We start from the raw sequence: 25452 nt of genomic DNA, 5'->3' as shown, positions 1-25452 counted from the left end.
CTTCTTTCAGTTCTTACCCTAGATGAATGACCAGGATATAAGGGTCTTGCCTTTGTGAATATGTAGGTCAACTGAGTGGCAAGCAGGGTAAGTCTAGGTGGTTAGTAGAGAAATGAGGATTAAAAAATGGTTTGTGGACATGTCATATCTCATCATATACACCCTGGAGCTGATACAGTATGCACACAGCTCCTCATTAGCATAGATTCAGTACTGTACCACTTGTGTTTGTCTGGTAGCTAATGTGCTATGTACATTGTATTTTTAATTGTTGGACCTGCATTATGTACTTCTGCTTAGTGCTGTATGTGCACTCACATGATATTACACATGCATTTTCTTCTGTATCAGTCGACTTTGTACAGATTTTGGGACATTTACTGAATCAGTTGGTACAGTCCTCATGCCCTTTGTGCTGTGCAGTTTTCTTGTCTGTTATCAATATACATTTGGGACCTGTGTTACAGTATGGACTGTTTCCCACTGTGCATTTGTGTAACACATAAGGTCATGGCACCACCCTTGCATGTGCTGCAGTTTGTTCTTGCTGTACTTCCGTGACCCTCACTTTCACTCACTTATTTTGATGTACTTGATATCCTACATGTATAGTAGTACATCCATCAGTTTTTATACTCTGTTAGATTATGTCTTAAGCTCTTGCTCCCAGTAAGCATGAATTAATGTTTAGTATTGGGCTAATGTAAATGCAGCACATTTAATTAAAAAGCCTGTAGGTTAGGACAGAGAAAAGTTTCTAAGAGTTTTAACCACAACTCATTAATTCCCTATGAATGTGAGGGAGGACCAATATAGAATACAGTGCTCTCAGCCAAATCTATTTAAGCCATGCAGTGCTTTGTGTATGTGGGCTAGATATACTTTTTAAAACAAGATCTTGTCCATTAATATCTGCAGTAATCTTTTAAGATTACAATATATGATGTTTACCTGTACTGTAACACTTGTTCTTATTTTCAGACTTTACTGTTACCTTCCTGTCCATCTGGATATATTTTTTTCTTGCTTGTAAAATGCAGACATATGAAACCAATCTTGTCTATGACTGTGCTTTGCAGGTTTACTAGATAGGCTCGCATCTTTTGTTACTTCCTTACTGTTGAGATGTTCCAAAAGGGTACCATTTTGTTTCATGTATAGTTCCATCACGGAGGGTCTCACACCGTCTGCTCTGTATTGCCTTTTTTAAAAAGATAACATAACACTAAACATATAATAAAAAATGGCCTTGGCAGACAAACCGCTGCACATAAGTTCTACTTCATGAACAGTCAAACCAGAAAGAGCACTTAACAGAAAAAAGTGCATTTGTAAATGCAAGATATTGGCTTGGACTGGAGCTGAACTACAGCATTAGTAGCTAAAGATGTGTGCTCAACAAGACTGATGAATTTTTCAGTACCTTATTTGCATAGCAGTGCAGCTAGTACCACACATAGGAATGTGAAGTACTGGATTAAGATAAGAAAACTATATTTATTGCTTGTGACTCATAAACTCAGGGTAACAACATTTTACTGCTTTACTTTGTATTTGGCAGTCATCTTACATTTTCTCATTTTATTAAACACTTAACTCTAACCAGTAGTGCAGTGCAGCTCTAGCTAAACTAACTTCCAGCATTGACAAATACTTGTCTTGTAGCCTTGGTTATTTATGTGTAGTTATTCTCAATAAGTGTTGTGTCATTTCTAGTATAGAGTGCAAGAGCTGGGTTACCTGGTAGGATCTAGCACATGATGTCACAGCATATGCTATGGGAGAACATGACCACTGAGTTTGAGATCTGTAGAGTAAAAACATTTTGAGCTGAGTTTGGGATTTTAGAAGAGGATATCCCAGCAGATTAGCTGACATGGTAAGTGCACATTTCTGTTATTTTTAGCAAGCTGTAGAATGGTTTTAACATAAGTATTTGCCTGTACTGGAATTATTTCATCAGTACTGTTGTAAAATGACTTTGTCTTTTAGTGTAAATAGCTGCTTGGTATTCTGCTATGCATTTCCCGGATTATAGAGGTCATGCAGGCATGATTCTGCTGAGTCTCAAGTTATTATTATTTTTTTTTTTTATTACACTGAAAGCATTGAGATCTGACTTTATTTGGGCCTGTGTTAAAAGTCGCTTTAATTTTTTTTCCTCTCCAGCAGTTAAGATGCTGGCTGAAGGAGTACTTTTTCACACTGAGGCCTATCAATTGTTGAGCATTTTGCAACTACATTTATTTCTGTTTGCTTGCATTACTTGACATCATCAGTTGGTCTGCCACTAGAATTTATGTCCCTGCTTTCTGAGATAGAGAGAAAAGTTTTAGACTTGTTATGATTTCCTTCTCATAAACTTTGTGTAAAATAGGAATTTATTACAAATTAATTACTTTTTATTATTTTTATTTAAATGCTTCTGTGGTTGAACATTTTATCTTTTTTACTTTGTTGTGCTTTTTTGCAGAATGAATGACTACAAGCTGAAACGATTTGGGAATGTCTTTAACATGACCTTGGCTAAAATAGTAACCAGGAAAGGAATAAAGTGAGTAAATACTATAGAGGTAAATCATTATGATTGAAGTATTCATGTGTGAGGTGTCAATATTCCCATTGGATGGCTAATCGCATTAGTATTTTTTTTTTTGCTAAAACTTAGATTATAATTTCCAGAAACACGTGTATATCACAAAACATCAGAACCAAAGCACAAATAAAAAGGTGTCTCGGAAATCTGGAATACTGTTGAAAAAAACTGTGTATAATTTTTTAAATGTCCAGGAACTAACAACCAGTCCTCCAGGATGCTGAGGTAAAACCTTTAATACAAATAAATCAGTTAAGCACTTTCGTCTAACATTTACCATGGACTATGATGATTCTGAAAAAGTTTGATAAATGTTAGATGAAATTGTTTAACCGATTTATTTGTATTAAAGTTTTTACCTCAGAATCCTAGCTGACTGGTTATTGGTTCATGATTTTTTTTATTTACTTTATGACCAAGTGTGAGTTATCCTCCCGTTTTTTTTTTTTGTTTTTTTAATTTTTTGAATATGTATTCTGTCTCTATATGTTACCATTGTGAATCAGTAGTGAAATGCACTTGATTGACTACATCACTCTAAAGGTCTCTAACTGATTTGGTAAGAGTGTACAAATGTATGCATTAATTATGTATATGCTCTAAATCAAGGCCTAATTTACTCCAGCAGCTCTGTAGAACAGCTGTTTTAGCTCCTCCATTTTGTTGAAATTTCCATGCAGCAAACAGTTTGTAATAAAGATAAACATCCTTCGCCTTACGGTGGGTAAGAGTCTTTCCAGTGTCCTTGTACTGGGACTGAGGAATGCCTTGAGGAACTGAAGTTATTTTTAATGAGAACTATCATACCAAATAGCTTATAGCAAACTGTGCACCTGTACCTATATCCCATATTCAGTTTTTATGGCAAGTAAGGGTACATGATAAAAATTAAAGTCTCTAACATTCAGCTGTAGAATTATTTATCTTGTAATTATGAAGACTGTTGTATGCCACTGTGTGAAACATGACAAAAATAAACTTCCTATCACTAGACTTCTTTGCCAGTTGAGAAAAAGTTGTTTTTATAGGATCGTAAGATCATAGGAAGTTACTAGGCTAATGGCCCTCGGGCCTTTATAAGTCTAGCCAAGTTCTACCCTTATTTCCACGATCAGCACCTATTGCCCCTGTCCAAGAGGGACACAGTGATAGACACTGTATAAATTAAAATGCTTTCCCCAAAATTATACTGTGTGTACAGTGAAGGAAATGTGCAAGGCCAAACAGCAGTTTACATGACTTGCTTTGCAAGAACAGTTATTTCATGTACATGTTCAGCTTAGATATTAATAACATATAGCTGTGGGCTCACTGTAAAGGCATCCTGTTATAAAAAAGGAAGTTGACTTTCTTTTAGCTTTCAGATGCAGAAATAAATTGCAGACAGTTCAAATAATGCAAAGATGATGTGGAGAAACTTTTGTGAAGTCTTCAGGCACAGCAAGGACCAAAAAAGGACACAGACAAAAACCAGAAGAACAAGTTACAAGGATATTAAAAATAACATTGGTTGAAAAGAGTATATAAACTGGACAGTATGTTTCACTTAGTAGTGACGTTTTTTGGACTGAGTGTTCTTCAGTCTTTTCAAGTGTCTAGCCATGTTATAATAACTCTGAAAGAATTAACTGATTGGCAAGAATTTGTTTGAATGCAAATAAAGAATAACAGATACAGTAGCACGGTGTTTGTCTGGCACAACTTATAGACATTTCTTTCACACAGGTGGAACCCCTGGGATGAATTTATGATTACCCATCCAATTATAAAGATTGTGTTTCAAGAGGGACAGTGAGGTGCTCTGTTTGACATGAAGTGGGAGTCTGTTCCAAAGGTGTGGTAACCTCTGGGAGACAAATCTTTCCCTCCAGCAGGTTCTACTAATGTCACATACCAGGTCAAGTTCTTTAGAGTGAGTAACCCATGTACCATTTGACTTGGAGATATGCATAATTTCCAATAAAACAGGGTCAGAGATTGCCTTATATGCAAGGCAGAGATCGTGCCTCTTGAGTAGTCTGTATGAAACAGAATAAAGTGACAGCGATTTCAGACGATCCACATAGGAGAGATGCTGAAGACCTTGAATTTTCCTTGTGAGGAACCTTTGTGGTCTCTCCAATGTGCATAGAAAAGTACATACCAAAAAGGGCATTGATGAGGAAAGAGTACATATTGGTCTGATGAGGGAAGAGTACAGGGAGGTTATAACTTTTTTTTTTTGCTGGAGGCAATACCCTTACTTAGCAGATGAGCAATGTAGAATGCCCTTGTTACCACTGTGGAGACATGGTGATCAAAGGTAAGATTGCTGTCATCCTGCGTGCCCAGGTCTCTCACCACTGAGTGCGTACTTAGGGTGCTGCTATTGATGTGGTAGTTAGCAGGAACATTGCTCTTACCGAAAGGGATGATAATGCATTTTTTTGCATTGAATTTAAGGCCCTGACTTTGGTACCAATCATTTGTTTGTGTAAGACCCTCTTGTAGGATGTTGACATAATTTGGAGACTCTATGACCGCTCCCAGTTTGCAGTCATCAGCAAACTTGTCAGCCACAGACCTTTAATATTTGCCTGTACTTCAGAAAAATAGTTTCCAAGCAGTAGAGGTCCCAAGACTGATCCCTGTGGAACACCACTTGTTACAGGTCTGCTGTTGGAGTGGATTACCCTATCTTGACTACATGTGTTCTATCAATGAGCCAATTAGCGACCCATCTAACGATAGAAGGGTTAATACCTAGCTGGGTGAGTTTGTCAGTGATCCCTGGGTGGGGAATAGTGTCAAAAGCCTTGGCTATGTCTAGGTAGAGTGTATGAACAGATTTCCCCTCATCCAGGGCCTTGGTGACTGTTTCAAAGAAGTCCACCAGGTTTAACAGGCATGATTTTGCTTTGATAAATCCAAACTGAGTAGGGTCAAGTGTTCGGAGATTACCTATATCTTTGTTGATAAAGTCCATGATGATTCGCTCCATGGCCTTGCAGATAAGGCTAGTCAAGCTAATAGGTCTATAGTTCCCAGGGTCAGTGGCAGAACCACCTTTGTGCAAGGGAATAACGGTGGCCGTTTTCTATTCACCTGGGACGAAGCTGGTATTTAGACAATGACTGAAAAGAGTACTCAATAGTGTTGCTAATTCTTGTTGGACACCATGTAGGATGCAGCCTGGGATGTTAACAGGTCCCATAGATGCTGTGTTTTTGACCTTAGCGAGGACATTTACGACCTGCTCTTTAGAGATACAAGGTAGGGGACAGTGGTAGGGATGTTATGGGATACGTGTGGCAGGGACAGGGGAGTGAAGTTTTCACAGAACCTGTTGGTTAACAGGTTAGCTATGTCCTCAGGCTCTGTATATGTGGTATCATTAACTATCAGTTCAGCACAAATCTAGGCCTTTCCTTTTAGGTTGTGGATGTAACTAAAGAACACCTTATAGTTGTCCTTAGTTGAGGTAGCTAATCTGGATTCATAGTTTGCTTTGGAGGACTTCACATGAAGTCTTATTTGCTTGTTTAAGATGAGGAGGGAGTGTTTCCAGTTTAGGGCTCGCTCCCTGTTACTCTCAGACAGCAATTTCTTCCTCTTATTGTAAACCCTGTTAATGGCAGTTCTCCAGACAGGTTTGCTCTTTCTTGAGGAGCTAGTTTTGGTCCTGTCAGGTACGGCTGAGTTAATGCAGTTATACAGGTGTTTGTATAAAGCACTGGTGTAGAACTCTGCATAGTTGCCAGTTCCATTTGAGGGAGGAGGGTGCAGTGAATCCATTTATACCATCATGTAAGAGGTTATAATCAGCTTTGGAGAAGTTTTTAGTTTAGTTGCTGAAAGTGGTGGGGTCAGGTGTGATAGTTACTTCAAATGAGTCTGATTTGTGGTCAGATCTCACCAGGGAAGACCTCACAGTGTGAGTGCATATTGGTAAGCACCAGATCCAGGATGTTGGCACCCCTTGTGAGGGTGTCAACCAGCTGGTCCAGGGCATTGGAGTTAACAAAGTCGAGGAGCCTTTGGGCAAATGAGTTTGAGCATGAGTGATTTACCCAGTAAGTGGATGAGTAGTTAAAGTCACGCAAAACCATGGTGGTTGGATGTGTCATGATAGACTCAAGTAGATCCAAATAGGCAGAGTGGGTGTCCTGATTCATGGAGGGAGTCCTGTAGCTGGCAGTGACTTGAATAGGTGTCCTACCAACAGTTAATTGCACCTGAAGTATCTCCAGGGAATCATACTGTTTAAGCAAACTGGAGGTGTATATTTATCTTTAATTAATAGTGATACACTGCTTCCTTTAGTTTTCACTCCTTCAGTTTGTGGTCTGAACGTGTGGAAAGAGGTATAACTCAGTATGGCTAGGGTACTCTCCACAGCCTTGAACCAGGTCTCCATGACTGCACAAATGTCTGCGTCTTCCAAGGTGAGGACTGCTTCCAGTGATTGTAGTTTCATGTTAAGACTCCTAGTGTTTAGTAGCATAACCTTGAGATTGTTTTTAGATGGAATTTTTACATCAGGAATTTTGTCTTTGAGACACTGCTCAAAAAGGCACTGTGGGGGTGGCAAGAGACTTAGCCAGTAGCTGAAATCCCAGGTGTGACAGATGAAGACCATCTCTGGCAAAGCATAGAGGTTTGTCGATCATGTAATCCCAGGCTGACAGATACTGCATCCCCTTAGAATGACACCAGAAACTAAGCCAGTTATTGAAGTCAGCCATTTTCTGTTTGTATTGAGCCATCATCCTAGGTGAAGCTAAAATTATGCTTAAGGCTAGGGACATACCTACCTGAGACACATAATCCAAGAGATTAGTCATGTCTCTCTCGTCATATGGTCCAGAGAGTTATGTCTGAAGTCATTCACACCAACATGGACTATGACAGAGTCATAACAGTACCTGTTGTTGAGAGGCTTGAGTGCATGTGTGAATGGTGGAGCCTAGCACCTGACAGGCAGCTGACTGTGACATTTTCCTTATCCAGCCTGGTGAGAGGGACATTTGTGTCTCATGATGGAATCTCCTATGACTAATATGTTTGGTTTGTGTTTTGCCCTTAAGGGCTTGACAGGTGAGACATTGGTTCATGAGCTGTTATGTGTATTGTGTTCTGCAGAGGAAGTATTATGTGTAGCATGTTTGTGTTTGGGAGGTCTCTGGTGTTTAGGTATGTTTCTGGTGAGGACCTCCGCATATGTAGGTATGTGTTGTGTGTGTTTGGGTGGAGTAGGAGGTGAAGTGTGCATGCTGACAACATGTCATTGTCATATGTACTGACTGGTGTGTGAGAGAGCATGGATTCAAGGTTCTGAATATAGTTGCATCTCTCACATGTTGAGTTGATGTGGACTAGGAGTAGAGGGTTGTCGGTGAACATGAGGCAGTTGCTACACTGCCTCAAGATGCCTATGTCGACCAAGCTGGCTGGATAAACTGTGGAAAATTGTCCATTCATAGTGTTAGGTAAATTTATATGGTCAGGAAAAGAGGTTGCACTTAGAAATGGCTAGTGGGTGAGAGGCGTGTTGGCACCTCTGAGGTTAGGCTTAGTGTTCCACCTGACAGAGGAGGGCCATGAAAAACCTCTGGAGGACCACAAGGAAAGTGCTAAGGGAAAATTTAACAAGTAAAACATTTGTGCCTAAAACCACCAACAGTAACCACTGCAGCAGTGCACAATGGTATGCTCCACGCAAACAAGGGGCTTAAATAAAACAAGAAGTAACCCTTTTAACTCAGACTAGCCAATAAGGATGCTGTCTTCTGAGCTCTAGTCCAATCACCCTCGGTTAGATGGGACCCATAGAGCACTCTCGTCCCACAATGTTGCAGAAGGGCCTTCAGTAACAAAGATGGCTTGAATTTGATGCTCAGAAGTTACAAAACAGTCCCAGAAACAGCAAACTTGGAAGTGGGCCATGCTACAGCTGAACTAGTACAGTATACAGTAAAATGTGGCAAAAAACAGTTCAGACAATTTGAACAGATAGAATGCAAATACAAATTAAAAGTGCAATATAAAAGCAAAATAGGCACTTATAGTTAGTTGCAAGCAATGGATGCCTCAGATCTTTCAGTTTGTCTGTGAAGAGCTGGTTTTAATGCACATGTGATACTAAACAGTCTAGATTCAGCAAGTCTGAATTTGGCCTGTGCTATAAAATGCAGAAATATTAGAAAGTGCATAAAACCAGTCACAACAGCAAAAACAGTTTAAATAAAGCAGGAATTCACCAGCAATTCCCAGCTTAGAAGAGTGTAGGCCATACTCTCCCACCACAAGATTTTAGACCACACAACTGTGTTTGGAGCCCAAGTGCTTAAAGCAGAACTAAGACACTCCAGAATAACAGACACAATCGGTCTTCAGGTAACAATTTCCAGCTTAGAAGGGTGTAGGCTATCCTCTCCTGCCACAAGAGTTTAGACCAGAAATCTTCCTTTGTATGACTGTATGTATTACAACTACAACAGTTCACTTTTAAGTACTGCATTGTGGAGCACCTTGATGTTTTAACTCTGGTCATTTTACAGAATTCCTGTAATGTAATATTATTTACCAAATATAATAACACAAATATGTTGTGTATTAATAATCTAAAAATCTGCAAAGCCAATGGTAGGTAATATGATTGAAGAGAATGCATTAGAATACAAATACTTTGCAGTATCTATACAGTTTACACTGTTTAGTGTGACATAAACAGAAACTTTCAAAACTCTACTTGTGTAAGAAACTGATTTCACAACAGTTTGGTGTTACAGCCATAAAGTGGAAGATGCAGTAATGTTCTTCCTTCATGGCTTGATACGGAAAAAATAGATAACATATTTTCAAGAGAAACAGTAATCAGTTATGTTTTTTGCAGGGGCATCCCTTGATATGGCAGCCTTGTCCCCACATCCCAATTAACATAATATAATTCTGAGGTCACAATACTGTGTAATAAAAAGAATTACTTTAAAACCAAGTATTCCTTATGTTTTTTAGTGCACCCTCAGGGGTTACTGTATTTAGCTAGCAAGTGAAGCCCCCCTGCAAAGTATGATTTTGGTGTTCTTATGTTGATATATAGGGCTGCTTTGCAGTGATACATCATGCTGTTTTTTAACATTTTCATGGCTTCCTGTTTTACTTATTTTGCATCTGAATATGATTTTATACAGTTATCTGCCATCAGCAACTCTCCAGTGATTGACTGTTTTAGTTCTACATTATCGTCATGTACCCAGGCAGCCATATATGCTGTGGTTACATAGTCTTTATATGATGTTTTACATCTCCGGTGCTGAGATGGTGTGCCAGCCAACATCTTGTTGAGACTTTTTTGTCACATAGTTTTATGGAACTCTTTACAAGTAAGCAGTCCCCAGTCTATTGAGGAAGACTTGCAGTCAGGAGATCTAGACAGGTGTTCATCATTCACACGGTCTCAGTGACATATGGTTCTATGCCTGCATAAACTTACACTGGCAGCTTTCCATAGTTCAGAATCCCCCTTTAACTCTGTGATAGGGGATTGGATAAGACTCTCCTGTCAAGGAAGGCCTAAACCACGTCAGAGAAAGTCAGTTGCCTAGTCTTTTATTGCCAGCTGTAGGCCTCATAGAGTTGAATCTCCTCAGCAGTCTGCTTTGGTGGATTACAGCTTCCATACTCCAGTAAGATCCCTTTGGGGACTTCCATTCCTCTTTATTATTATATACTGCTGATTTACTTTTGTTTATTAAAAAAAATATATATATGTGTGTGCATGTCTGTATATGTTACATATATATTCCTCTGATAATTCTAACTTCTTCTGTGTTGTTTGTATGCTTAATACTGCTTTTAGGCAGTTATGGGACTTCTAGAGTGCTTTATGACTTGTACTGGGAAACTGAAGTTCTATGGTACCAGTTGAATGCTAGGAGCTGCCTTGTGCTGGGCCTGTTTCTATTTTTTTATCTGCTTCGTTTTGAAGTTCTGACTGGAAAATATAGTATTGTTCACTTATTTTTTTTTCTTTTTTATGATATTTACTTCTGAATTATCTCTGCTGTAGATGCTTTTTATCATTAAATCTCAGTTGTAAAGCAGCTTACTTTCTTTGCATTTTCTGTGGGTATTTTTCATTTATGAGAAGGGAATCTTGAGTAAATGCTTATTTATGCTGTTTTGAAAGGTTTCGGTTTGATTTAAGGAGATATTTTATTTGTTGACACTGTTTAGACAAGTGAATTTTTGTCTGTTTTGTTTTAAGGACATATTTTTTGTTGACATTATTTGGACAAGTGAATTTTCTTGCTATTGTGACTGCATGTGTGCTGTTTACTGCACTGTGCAGGTTGTAAAACAAGGCTTAGCATGTTTTAAACCATTAACCAAAACAAGAATGTGAACAAAAACTAAAAGACAAAACCAACATTAATGGCAGTCGAGGAGCTGTAAAAATAATTTAATAAACTGACCACAAAGTGCTTTTGTCTTGGACAAGACTTCATCAGAGTGTAAAAACTGGCAAAACCACGACAATCATCAAATCTCATAAACCATTACAAGTAATCACCAGTAATTAATCCTTAAAGCTAAATAATCAAATAATAATAATAAATCACTAGACAATATACATAAAATAACTTCATGAACTTCCTAGAGAAATAAATACAAATCTCTAAAAATTAATAATAATGTACAGTCTATGTGAAAAATACATGATAATGCATAAAGGTCAATTCAGTTATGTGAAAACACTTAAAAATCATAATGATAGACCTGAACTCATACCATAATATTGTTACCCTGTCCTTTAAGACACAAACTACAGACATAAAATCATTTAAACCTGGTTTTACGTGTGCATTTAACCTAATTTTCTAATTTAACCCTTTTATTTCAATTTTATTATTAAGACCCCCCCTTGGTCACTGTGTAGTACCCTATTCATCACAAAAATATATTTATTGAAATCACTACATCTCTGTGCGTGCCTACACAGGGCATTTTTGGTATTATAATTACAAATGTCATACAGATGTTCGTATATCCTGTCCTTAAGTTTTCTAGTTGTCTTACCTGCATAAAATGCTGGGCGGGATATACATGAAGCCAAATAAACCAAATTTTTTGGTGTTGCAGTTTACCGTTCCTGAACAAGCTATACTTATGTTGTATCCCTTCACACTAGCATAGGAACCATTGTTAATGTATTTGCACATACCACATTTATTCATATTGGAAACCCCTTTACAATGCAATAATGTGGTACGACTTTCCAAAATATTTTTAAGGTTTTTACCTCTCCTGTAGGTAAGTAACTAACGGGGAGTCACCTAATTTTTTCTTTACTTTGTATGAAATGGTTAAATTCCAAGTTGGCCTCAACACTGTTGCAGTATTGTGCACCCCAGTACTCTAGGGGACCTCCATGGGATGCTTCATTTTAAGGTTTATTTTCCTTCTATTAATGTGGTTAATAGGCTGAACTATCCCCAAAGATATATCAACATTTGAACTAGCCAAAAATGGGAGTGTTATTTGCCTTTCTATTCTTAACATCCACAGTTTTAACCTCGTCCAACATGGAAGTGGGGAGACATCTATCGGTAAACATACTAATTAAAATATCGAGTTCATCTAAAAAAACTCAGTCATCCATCACCATTCTCAAAAAGTGCACCATCTGCCTTATAACTGTGTTTCTTTTTTTTTTGTGTAGGCATGCACAGAGATGTAATTATTTCAATATATATATATTTTTTGTGATGGAAGGGTACTACACAGTGACCGGGGGGGGGGTCGTCTTAATAATAAACAAGGGTTAAATTGGAAAATTAGGTTAAATGCACATGTAGAACCAGGTTTAAATGATTTTATGTTTGTAGTTTGTGTCTTGAAGAACAGGGTAACAATATTATGATATTAGTTTAGGTCTATCATTGTGATTTTTAAGTGTTTTCACATAACTGAATTGACCTTTATGTATTATCATGTATTTTTCACCTAGACTGTACATTATTATTATTATGTTTAAGAGATTTGTATGTATTTCACTAGGATGTTCATCGAGTTATTTTATGTATATTGTCTAGTTATGTATTATTCTCTGATTATTTAATTTTAAGGATTAATTACTGGTAATTACTTGTAATGGTTTATGAGATCTGTTTGGTAGCCTTGAACTACTTAATGATTGTCATGGTTTTGCCAGTTTTTACACTGAAGTCTTGTCTAAGATGAGAGTGCTTGATGGTGAATTTATTAAATTATTTTACAGGTGCTGGATTGCCATTAGTTTTAAACCATGTCTGGTGTATTTTATGCAGTTTCATACTATTTGCTGTGTGGGGACATAATTTATATTTTCTATTATTGATGCCCTTCGTCAGCCCTCAGTACTATCCGTGTATTATTCTGGCTACTGTTTTTTTCTGCTGACTTACTGGATCCTGATGTGGCTGCCCCCCCCCCCTATCAAATCTTGTTATACCTAACAAGAAAAAAAACTTAACAACATGCCTTAGCCTAAGGTTTTGTAAATCTGTCATTGCCTTAAGCTTTCCTGCAGACAGCTTACCTTTTTCCGGTCACTCTGTGGTGTGAGCCTACAGCCCTTTATGGTACAGGGGTCAGACACATCCTCTGGGGCTGTTCCAGTACCTGGTACAGGAGAGGTCTGGGGTAAGAGACCCTTTGCCAGACATAGTACTTCTCTCAAGATATTTTGTCTTCTGATTTATTCCACAGTAAGAAGAATAAGAAATTTCACCATATGACATACAATCAGGTTATTACCATGTATAGGGCTGATGTGGTTTCCTTGGCTAAGTGATTTACAGTCAGGTATTCTCTGAGACTATGCTCATATTCAGAATAACTGTGGGGCTACCTTCTCTACAGATCAGTCTGTTAAGAAATGCAAAACATACGACACATTTACTCAAGTAGTTAATCGTAAATTATAAAAGAATACAGAGCACCAGTTCTCTCTTTCATAGTAGCTTTATTAACACATGTGTGGGAGACCCAAATTCAATACAGAGAGTCTCCCCAAACAAAAGAAGTTCTGAGCTTACATACACTTAGATAATACTAATATTGAATCAAATATGCACACCAATAAACAATGAATGATTTACATATACCAATCAGGTAGTTTCCCATAGGCATTAAGACACACTTGGATACTTATTGCTAGACAGAAAAGAAAATCGGACATAAGTCCATATAAAGACTTGTTTTTCTTGACCACATAACTTTCTTGAACTCAGTGCTTACCTACTCCGTGCAGTCAGTCACGTACTTTTAATTTTCAATGTACCTGCTTTTGACCTTTTAGATTTTACATTCCCCCATTTGATGCTGATTAAGCATCACCATATAGTCTATCAAACATTTTCCCATAATTCAACATTACCATAACATCTGAAACCTCAGTATTATTGCACACATTTACTTCATTGCTTTTATCATTCAAGATTGGAATGTAAAACTTTGATTGTCCTTTAGCTGTCTTGGCAGGCAACAGTTTAAAAACGAGTGTCTTTATCAAAAACAGAACCAGGATGGTTATTAAGGTGAGAATTGCAATCAGCATTAGCAGTTTTAGAATGCTACCACCCCAACCGGAGAACAAGTTAGTTAACCATGTCCAAGTAGAGCTGTCGGCTTCTTCAGCTTCTAGCAGTTCCGAAACCTTCTGAATCAACTCCAAATGGCTAGTTATCTTGTGTTGGTTGTCAGGGATAAAAGTACAGCACTCCTCATGGATTAAAGCACAAGTACCCCCTTTAGCTGCAAGTACAAAGTCAAGAGCCATACGGTTTTGCAGGACCACCGCTCTCATGGCTGTCAGCTCATCAGTCACAAGTTGTAGCACTGAGAAGGTTGCTTTACTCAAGGTTTCAAGGAGTTTTGACAGTTTTCTTAGTTCCCAAATTGACTTCATGGTCCCGTAAGAGGGTATCATGCCAGCCCAGGAAATGACTTCATCCCCGAGGTCCATATGTGCTAACCCCTTAGTGCTGACATGGGCAAGATCATGATGACAAATCCAGGATGCATCCACTTTACCCACAGGGTTGTTGGGAGTTTTTACCTCTCGAATATTTCAGATTTTTCCTTGGGGTAATGTAGATACATATCATATGGCTGGGACTAAGTAGCCCAGGAAACAGCTGCCAGAGCATTTCTCAGGTAGCCATTTATATACTGTTTTCCTGCAGATAAAATAGCAGCTGTCACTCAATATTACCTTTGAGACATTTTCAGAAGCTTCATTGTTAATACCAGTATGAAAAAATACATCAAAGCCTAGGTCGTCTTGCATTTGGGCATATCTTGAGAGATTATGCCTCTGCATATCATTTTCGAAAATCCATTCTTGTCGAAGTAGTCTGTGAGTGTTATTTAGTCTCTTAGATGTCGCTTTCTTCCTGGCAGTACCCTGTGAGCACAGTCTCCAGTCAGAAAAGGATGCCTCTTTAACCGTTGATTGATTCGCAACAGAAGATAGGAGGATGGCATGGTAAACTCTTATGATGGAAATGTCGCAACTGCTCCACCCTACTTTTTTAGATCCATTCTGCTTGAGGCACAAAATGCCCTGTAGGTGAGAAACCAGCGAAAGTGGCACAGTCTTGTTAGGATGTGATAACAATCCCCCAGTGAGATTGGTTAAAACAGACTGATACAGAGAGGTGTTGAGGGGAAAGGTGGTGAATAAAATGCCATCATGAGCAGTAGGAATCGCTGTGCAAATCCAACAGTTACTGATATTGAAAGAGGAGGCATAGGTTAATTTGAAGGCATGATACATATTAAAGTTTGGGTGCCAAGTGGATGCTCGTTGGTGAATGTCAAGATGTGAAGTAGTTGCAAGGTTGGCAGTAGTGGCAGAAAAAAGGAAGGGCCACACAGAAAAAAAACAGGAGTACAATGAGTGGGCTACATATACAAATACAGTGGTGCTGAGGAGGAAATGCTGTGATCCACAGAGAAGGTTGAAATTGCAGCTGTACAGCTGTGACAAAAGGATAAAGTGTCCTGGGTGAAGGATCAGGTGTATCATTCAGAAGGTGCATGGTGGTAGGAGAAGCTGTGGTCATGGCTGGAAAAATGGGATGAAGTCTGTGGCGTTAAGAGGGTGGTTTGATTTGACTGCGGGTGCGATGTGCCACAGGTTCAGCAATGTCCTGGGGTGAGGAGAAAGAAAGTGGTTGTTGATCTTCCGAAGGCACGATTTTCTTGATGTGTGAAACATGTATCCAGCTAGACGATCCTTGTAGTTGAACTGCAGAGGAGGTGGTGAGCAAAACCAGGTAAGCCCTCTTCCAGCGGGGCTGCAAGGCTGTTTTTCAACTGAAGGATTTAGCATGCACCCAATCTCCTAGTTGAAGGTGATTTGCCAGATCAGGTTCAGAAATAGTTTGAGCTTGTAAGATCTTGCGGTGGTGGTGCTGTAAGACAGAAACAAGAGATTTGCAGTAGGACAATAAATTAGTATCATGTAACTGATAGAAAAAGGAGGTGGCAGGGTGAGAGCCATTTGGATGGGCCAACCCTTAATAATTTCATGTGGAGAAAGACTCTTGGAGTGATGAGTTTGGCCCCGCATGGAGAATAATATTAAAGGTAGTGCTTGAACCCAGATGAGGCCTGTTTCTGCACTGAGTTTAGATAATCGTACCTTAATAGTTTGATTGGCCCTTTCAATAATGCCAGAGGCTTGAGGTCTGTAAGGACAATGGAATTTCAGTACAATACCTACCATCTTACAAATTGCTCGTGTCAGTTGTGAGGTAAAGTGTGTGCCTCTGTCAGATTAAATATGGCATGGTACCCCAAAACAGGGAATGAACTCCATACATAGCTTCTTAGCAACAGAAATAGCATTATATTTGGCACATGGATAGGCCTCAACCCAGCCAGAAAAAACATCAGTTATGGTGAGAACATATTTGAAATGTGCAGAAGGAGGTAGTTCAGGACTTGTAGGACCTGAGGGTTTTAGCAGAGGCTGGGGTGAGACCTGGGTGCCTTTTGAAATGTTAAATTGTAAACAAATTGAGCAGCTTGACACAAAATGGCGTACAGATTCCGAAAGACCAGGTGCATATCAGTAGCATTGGATTAGCTTGATTAGGGAGTTCTGACCCAAAGGAACAGGAAGATGATATACGCAGATCAATTGATGTAAAAAGGTCTTTGGTGCTACAGGACCCCCATCTGGATGTCTCCAGATGGAGTCCGAACCACGTTGACAGTTTGCATGCATCCACTGAGTCACCTCGGAATCTGACACATTGTTCTGTAAATTCAATAAACACTGATTTGAGGAAGTAGGCGTCTGCAAAGCCTGTTGAAATACACACAGCTGCGTTGATTGTCCCTGAACATAGGTAGAAAGAGCAGCTTGTTTTCCAGCCCAGTCTGCTGTAGCATTTCCCTTACTTTCAAGAGAGTCATCAGACTGGTGGGCTGCAACTTTAATAACAGCAGCTTGTTTTGGTAGCAGAAGATATTGTAACAACATGTCGACATAAAATGCATTCTTGATAATAGTACCACGTGATGTAAGGAATCCCCTTTCTTTTCATAAGGTGCGAAAGTCATGTACTACACCATGCGCATAACGGGAATCTGTGTATATATTGACTGTTTTGTCTTTGGTCAATTGACAGGCAGTGGATAGAGCTACTAATTTGGCTACTTGGGCTGATGAACCAGGTGGCAAGGTTCCAGTTGGCAATACAGAGTTCAGCGAACAAATGGCCCAAGCAGCTGACAGATCTCCATTTTGGTTGCGCAGACAGGATCCATCAACAAAAAGTACCAGATCTGGATTTTGCAAAGGGACATCCTGGAGATCCAATCTAGGAGGAAGGGAAGAGTTAACAATGAGACAATCATGGGGCTCACCCTCATCCAAGGTGGGGATTAACGATGCTGGGTTAAGTGCAGGGCACCTAACCATTTGGAGGGTAGGGTTAGGAAGTAAAATCAATTCGTATTTTGTCATTTGGGAAGGGGATAAATAGTGTGATTTTGTCTTCAAAAGTAAAGCATGAACAGCATGAGGGACGGCAGCAAGATTCACCAGGATGGTGGCAGCTGCGACTGCCCTTAGGCACACTGGTAATCCAGAAGCTACCACATCCAGTTGGGTGCTAAAATATCCTATTGGTCGGTACCGTTTGGTACGTTGTTGGGCTAAAAGGCCCAGTGCCACTTTGTTTCACTCAGTACAGAAAAGAATGAATGGTTTCGAGTAGTCTGGAAGGCCTAGGGCAGGCGGGTTAGATAATTGTACCTTGAGCTGTAGAAAAGCATACTCGTGTTCCTCTGACCATGGAAGAGCCTCGGGAGTATCCTTGTTTAGTAATGCTAGTAGGAGTTGAGTAATCTCCGAGAAATTAGGGGTCCATTGGTGGCCGTAGCCAGCCAAGCCCAGAAAACCATGGAGTTGACATTGTGTGGTAGGTCTGGGTGCATGTTGGATGGCAGTTATTCTGGAAGGCAAAACTTTTTTAGCACCATGCAAAATCAAGTGACCCAAATATTTGACTTCGGGTTGGCAGAACTGCAGTTTGGATCTGTTCACTTTGAAACCTTGAAGCTCCAAATACTGCAAGACAGCAAGAGTGTCCCGGTGACACACTGGCGAAGTAGTAGAGGTGATGAGAATGTCATCAACATACTGCACTAGTGTAGTCTCAACAGGGAGAGAAAGAGCATCTAACTGTTCCCTCATTTCTCTGGAAAAAAGAGTAGGTGATTCCACATATCTTTGGAGAAGTCTGGTCCATGTATATTGCAGCCCCTGGTATGTGAATGCAAAAAGATATTGACTATCCGAATGAATCAGAATATAGAAAAAGGTGGAGGAGATGTCTGTAACAGAGAAGGTAGTGGCAGATGGAGGGATACAGCTCAAGATAGGGGCAGGATTAAGTACTATAGGGAAATGGGGTAGAACCGCCTTATTAAAAGATCTGAGATCCTGAACAAACCGATAAGTTTCTCTGCCTGGTTTCTTAACTGGTAAAATAGGAGTATTGCATGGGCTAATGATAGGAACTATTATGCCCTGTTGCAATAAAGATTGAATCAGTAGGGCGATTCCTGCTTCCGCTTGGGCAGAAAGGGAATATAGAGGTACCTTGGGCAACGCAGCACCAAGCCTCAAAGTGATCTCAACTGGATCCGCATGACATAGGAGACCAAAATCATTGTCCTGGGCGGTCCATAATGACGTAGGAAGAGCGTCGATTGTGAGGTGGGAAGGAGCAGACAGTGATTGACACTAAGTGAACACCGCGTGCAAATAATTTGAATCAGCCGAGGTATATATCCCTAACATAACATGGTCCTGTACTTCTGGCGGAACTTCCAAAATTACTTTTCCTTCTGTGCAGTAAATTGTGCAGCCTAGTTTGCATAGCAAATTATGGCCAAGTAGGTTCAATGGTGCTGATATGCCAACTAAAAAGGCATGGTGTTCTATTAAAGAACCCAGGCTCACTGGTACCTGCACTGTCTCGGGGTAATTTATTGGGACACCGGAAACTCCCACACCTTTAGTGGTGTTAGCAGAGAGAGGAAAATTTTGAGCAGCCTTTGGTGTGAGCATAGATCTGGTGGCTCCCGCATCCACCAGAAAAGGAATAGGATTAATTTTCATTGTTAGTGTCACGAATGGACCCTGCTGATCAACTGGAACAAATGGAAAAAGTTGCTGTGTCTGTTCAGGGGAGCCCTATAGTGACTGTTGGGCATCAGGCCAGACAGGAGGGGTCCAGGAAGAGTCCCAATGCTGATTCTGTCCTGAGACTGATCCCCTTGCCTAAAAGGGTTACCTTGGGAAAATTCCTGCAAGGGAGGTGGCAGTTGTGGCACTAGGTAAGGACAACTGGTCCTCCAATGTCCGCAGTTAAAACAGAGGTTACTGTTTCCATCACCGTCCCCTATTTGTCTCTGACCTTGCTGTCGGAAGCCATTATTTATGGGAGGTCTCTGAGAGGGACATTGCGTCTGAAATACTTGGCCATTGTTGGCTTTTGCATTAGTGCCTTGTCTTCCCGTGCAATTTCTCCTTCGTCTGCCATGCTGTCCAAAAGAAGAGAACATATGTAATTGGGCTTGAAGGAGCTGATTTTGTATTTCCTTCTTTTCCTTTACCATAAGGTCAGACAAATACTGCACCTGGGTAACCAGTTTGTGTAAGCCTTGGCTGGGCCACTTCTAGCACACTTTTTTCAGTTGGTCTCGAACAGGAGGCAGAAGACCATCTACAAAGTTGGCGGACGACCCACTGGCTGCTGGACCTTTTGTCGGTTCGGGGTACCTCGAGTAGGCCCCGAAAGCGTCAGTAAGACATGACAGATAGGAGTCCATTGGCTCATCTTCCCTCTGTTGGATGGCCTTAATTTTTGACCAGTTGGGAAGTGGAGGGCAGATAACCATAAAAGCATCTAGTATATGGCTTCTAACCGACCCAAAGCCATAATTTCATGTCGTTCCATGCTGAGGAACGGGATTGGGGACATTTGCATGGTCTCATATCCATTTCAAAAGGTCAGCTGGAACAGCATATTGCAATACCGCCCTCACTTCTTCTATAGTAGCATTCTGAAGAAGGATGTGACCAGCCAAGATTCCTTGGAATTTTGCTGGGGTAGGCCATATAGGCCGAAGTGAATTGACGATAGCTTGAAAATCTACTGCAGACCACAACCTAGTAATAGTTATGGTAGAAGGAGCAGTCTCATCTCTACTGTGTGCAGGGTTTGGGACTTCTCTTAAAGGGAAATACCCCTTCTCATTGTCCTCCTTGGACGAGGATGAGGAGGAAGTGTCTTGATCCGTATTGGGATTAAACTTATCTGGTCCTAAATACCCATGTGAAGTCGTTCTATCTCGCCGTTCATTTTAAAAGATGGGTTTGGTGCCGATCCTCGGCTCTGAGTCGGCCTACTACAAAGCTCGAGGTCTTCAGACAGCTCGAGGCCAAGGACCTATCCCATGATGCACCTGGAGTTACCTCAGATCTAGTTTGCCGCTGCAATAGATCAGAGGTTCCTCAGCATAGCTCGGGCCAGTAAAAATTTATTATCAAAATTTTTCTAAATAACTTTCTATTTCTACTACTTAGAGTTAGCTTTTAGCTTCTGTAGCCTTTAAATCTTTTGCCTTTTCATATTTAGATAGCTTTTGGCCTTTGTTTTCTCTAAAGGTCTTTATATTTAGTGTAGTTAAATAGTACTTTTTGTGCCTTTGATAAGTGACATATTTGTCATAGTTTTTTGATATATTTAGCTATTTAGAAGTGCTTAGATAACTAGGTAAAGGGTGTGTGTGTGTGTGTTTAGAGTGACACTTTGTCACAGCATATTTAGCCCATAGTTTTTGTCAGGGCTTATTTAAATAGTTTTTTGGGTGTGTCTTTATTATATTATAGCAGTTTTTCTCTTGATACTGTGTTGTTCATTATAGCTGACCAGGATAGGGATAAACATCTTAAGTCAGGTTTCAAAAAATGTCCAAAATGTGGACAGAAAATGTCCATTACAGATAGCCATGTCAGCTGTGTATGTTGTTTGGGAGCCTTGCACCTTCAGGAAAGTTTCTCCATATGTCATTCTTTCTCCTCCTGGGTTCTTCAGGAGAGAAAGAGAAAGCTAATTGATAGAGGACTAGTTAAACCGTCATTTCAGGAAGCTTTGAGTGACCGGGACAGGTCTAGTAAATCTTCAAAGTCTTCCAAAGCTTCTACTTCAGAAGTAAAAAAATATATATATATATATATCTATGTCGGCTCCACAACCCTCGAAGCTGAGCGTCTTGTCTTTTCGGAGCCGGTCCCCAGTCCTGGAACTGGTATCCGAGGTACCTAAATCACCACTCTTGCAATCAGTGCCCCCGTCCATCCATTCATCTTGGTCTTTGATAAGCCTTTCTGATTTGGATATGGATCGTGTGGTGCAGAAATTGTTACAGGCACTGGCATTTGCAAAATTATCGACTCCGACCCAAGCGGTTTCGGAACCGAAGACTGCATTGCCATCTACTTCTTTTCCTCCTCCGAGCCATACCGGACTTTCGGAGCCGGATGAGTCGGACTTGATAATTGTTGAGCCTTCAGAGCCAACTCCTGTTCCAGTGTCATCGGTCCCGTTTACTCAGACATCCTTGGCACAGATCAAGGAGTCTAGGAGCCGACACTCTCCGGTTGGGTCCGGGGAGGATAGTCGGACTGACTTGTCAGTTCTGACTTTGCCTCTTGAGACTTCGGCTCGGATGAGCTCGGCTCCTACATCTGGTTTGGAGCCTACTGTCCCGGTGCCTGGGGGATCGATGGTTTCCTCGGATCCATCGGTCCCTTCTCATCGGTCCAGAGGTGCCTTCGAAGCCATGAGGAGTGTTATGTCTCCTAGAACATCTACGACGTCATGTCTGGCTACCTCCTCCCCAAAAGTGCCTGTGTCCACTTCTGCTTCACAGATCCTTTCAAAGCGTAGAGACCCAGAGCCTCAGGAAGCCCCATTGGGTGTCCCCTGCTCATCCGAGACCTCACCAGAAGTTCCCACTGATGAGGTTCCCAGGAAGAGAATCTGTAAGAGGAAGCACTTAGACCCCGCAGGAGTCTCTCACATCCGATACCAACTTGGATGAAAAGGAAGGGTCCCCACGGTCCCCCTTTGAGTATATCTCATTTACTGAGATATTAGAGATCCTGAGGCAGAGGGGTGACTGGCAGTCCACCAGCCGTACTGAAGATGAGTCGGTTCTCCTGAAGGCTTTTGGGTCTCAAACCTCTGCCTCTTGGGTGTCTCCGCCCTTCGATGAGTACATGGATCTGGTCTCATGAAGGGTGTGGGAGTCTCCGGACACCATGGAGCCTGTCCCGAGGAGGCCTAGTAAATTTATTTCTGCCCCCCAGGAAAAGTCCTTTCTTACCAAGGGAGTGCCAGTTGATGCCATGGTGGTGGCGGCAGCCACCAAAATGGAGATTTCGGAAACTTCTTCCTCTATCCATCCTCCTAACAGAGATTCTAGGATCATGGATAGATACAGAAACCACACGTACAGCTCAATGACTTTTGCCCTGCGTTCACTGAACTATCTCACTCATTTTACGAGACTGCAAAGAGATCTCCTAAAAGAGCTTGGAGATGCTCTTCAGGGTACAGTAGCTGCAGGAGCTTCAGACAAAGTTGCCTTCCAGCTTGCTACCCTCACTTCCATAGTGAACTTGTCCATGCACCTCATTTCATGTGCAGCTGATGGAACGAGTAGGGCAACGGGTACAGGAATTGCTCTTAGGAGCCCTTTAAGTCATCCTGTGTCAACACCCCTTTTGATGGCTTGTCCCTTTTCGGGCCCATAGTTAAGGAAACTTTGACCAGGTGTGAACAGGAAGGAAAGACTCTATCTGCCGTCGGAGTCCATTTTTCCACCCCTACTGGACCCTATCCCAAGGGTCAAAGGGGAGGAAAGATGTGGTTCCGAAAAGCACAAGGAGTCTTTCAGGACATACGTGGTGAACCCCCCCCCCACCTCCAGGGGAAGAGGAGGGGGCAATAATGGAAGATGCTGCCCTCGCAGCAGAGGGGGTCTGCAAAACCAGGGTGACAGAGAACAGTTCTTTGGGAAGCCCTACCAGCGCTCCTGAAAGGAGGCCCGACTGTCCTACTCTGGAGACAGTCAGGTGTCGCTTATCTTTGCATCCAGATGCCTGGCTCAAAATAACAAACAACAACTGGGTACAAAGTATAGTTTCCAGAGGATATTTCATTCCTTTCACCACACCCCCTCCATTGATAACAAAAATTCTGGACTTTCCACCCAGTTACAGGGAACAGGCAACAGTAGAGGTTCAAACATTGCTAAGAAAAAGAGTCATCAAACCAGTCCCAGCAGACCAGATAGGATCTGGAACTTACTCAAGATTCTTTTTAGTTCCAAAAAAGACAGGGAACTGGAGACCTATCTTGGGCCTCAGCAGACTAAACAGATCTGTCAAGAAACAGAAGTTCCGGATGGTCACACTTCAGTCGATACTTCCCTTCTTAGGGAAAGACAATTGGATGTGCTCGATAGATCTCCAGGATGTGCACTACCATATAAAAATGGCCAGACCATCCAGGGATTATCTGCGCTTCAAGCTGGCAGCCAGTCATTACCAGTTTCGAGCCCTGCCCTTTGGTCTCACTACAGCCCCCAGAGTGTTCACCAAATGTATCACAGTGGTCACGGCTCACCTGAGACGTTTAGGATTCCAGGTGTTTCCATACCTAGACGATTGGCTCCTCACCGCCACCACAAGGCATCAGCTTATGCAAGTCAGGGGCACCACTCTTTCTCTCTGCAGTCATCTGAGTATTACAGTAAATTCGGAAAGATCTGCCTTGTTGCCATCGCAACATATCGTTTTTATCGGAGCAGAATTGGACACCACCACCACCACTTTGAGACTTCCAGCAGAAAGAATCTTACTACTCCGTCAGCAGGTTTGTAATATAATTTCCAAAGACAAGGCTCCAGCATCAGAAGTACTAAAATTGTTAAGCATTATGGCAGCTGCAATATTAGCGATACCGTTGGGTTGCATGCACATGCAGATTCTGCAACGGCTGTTATTCACTCAATGATCTTACCAAGAGCTCCCAATATCTCATCTCATAATGATCACAAACACATGCAAAAAGGATCTTCAGTTATCGTTGACCTCTCTTCATGTAACAATAGGTCGTCCTTTGGTTCTACCCCCACCAGTGGCCACGGAAGAGTCCCTTATAGGGGGGGGGGGGCATTTTCAGGGAAGAACAGCCCAAGGCACATGGACCGAACAGGAGACTCATCTGCATATCAATGTCCTGGAGATAAGAGCAGTAGTTTTAGCATTGCAGTACTTCCAGGATTCTCTTCGTCTGGGAACAATTGTGATTCAGACAGACAACATGTCAGTGGTCTGATACTTAACAAACAAGGAGGAACCAGGTCCTACCCCCTTTGTCGCTAGGCCCTAAGAGTATGGCAGTGGGCTACATCCACCCAATGCTTTCTGTTAGCAATGCAGATCCCGGAGAAATCCAACATGATAGCAGATAAACTGAGCAGAGCAATCTTGTTGCCTCACGAGTGTTCCCTCAAGAAAGAAATAGCGGAGAGAATTTTCCGCAGGTGGGGCCAGCCTTGCTGCGACCTTTTTGCCAACCACATGAACACGAAATGCAGAAGCAACTTTTTCCTGATTCCCCCTCTGGCAGAAGCCCCAAGGGATGTACTCATACACGATTGGCCTCCGGGTCTCCTCTATGCATTCCCACCAATTCCCTTGATACCCAAAGTACTACAGAAAGTAAAAGCCCTAGGAAGGACCATCATTCTAATAACCCCTCATTGGCCTCATTCATATTTGGTTCCCCTTCCTTTGACTTCATCTATTTGAAGACCCTTGGATTCTGGACCCAGTTCCAGATCTTCTGACACATTCGTCGGGTGATCTTCATCCCTCTCTTCAGTCCCTGAAACTGACAGTTTGGCTGCTCCAGTTCTCAACATAGCCAGGTTCCATAACCTCTCTAATGAAATGCAGCAGATACTCATATCTTCTTATAAATCCTCTACTAGGAAGTTATATCTTACCAAATGGAAAAGATTTTCTATATGGGCCTCTCAAAATAACATTGATCCCTACCAAGCCCCTATTGCCTCCATATTAGAGTTCTTGACTATGCTTTTCAATAAAGGAACTGGAGCAGCAACAGTTCGGGTTCATCTTGCTGCTATCTCTAATTTTCACCTTGGCTTTAAAGGATTGAATATAATGTCACACAAACTATCCAAAGCCTTTCTTAAAGGGACTTTTC

The 25452-nt window shown here is 41.2% G+C and overlaps 1 protein-coding gene across 1 annotated transcript in view; it reads left to right on the top strand.

The window, feature by feature from the left end:
- The window catches only part of MPPE1 (metallophosphoesterase 1), a 1333952-nt gene that overhangs the window by 732460 nt on the left and 576040 nt on the right, over positions 1 to 25452 (top strand). The window contains exon 4 of the mRNA XM_044067363.1: positions 2474 to 2554. Coding sequence (XP_043923298.1) covers positions 2474 to 2554 — 81 coding nt within the window. The remainder of the gene's footprint in view (positions 1 to 2473; positions 2555 to 25452) is intronic.

The sequence above is a fragment of the Protopterus annectens genome, chromosome 3.part1, assembly GCF_019279795.1.
Source record: "Protopterus annectens isolate FY-2018-M chromosome 3.part1, PAN1.0, whole genome shotgun sequence".
In the NCBI taxonomy this organism is placed as follows: domain Eukaryota; kingdom Metazoa; phylum Chordata; order Ceratodontiformes; family Protopteridae; genus Protopterus; species Protopterus annectens.
This window is presented reverse-complemented; position numbering and strand designations above follow the sequence as displayed.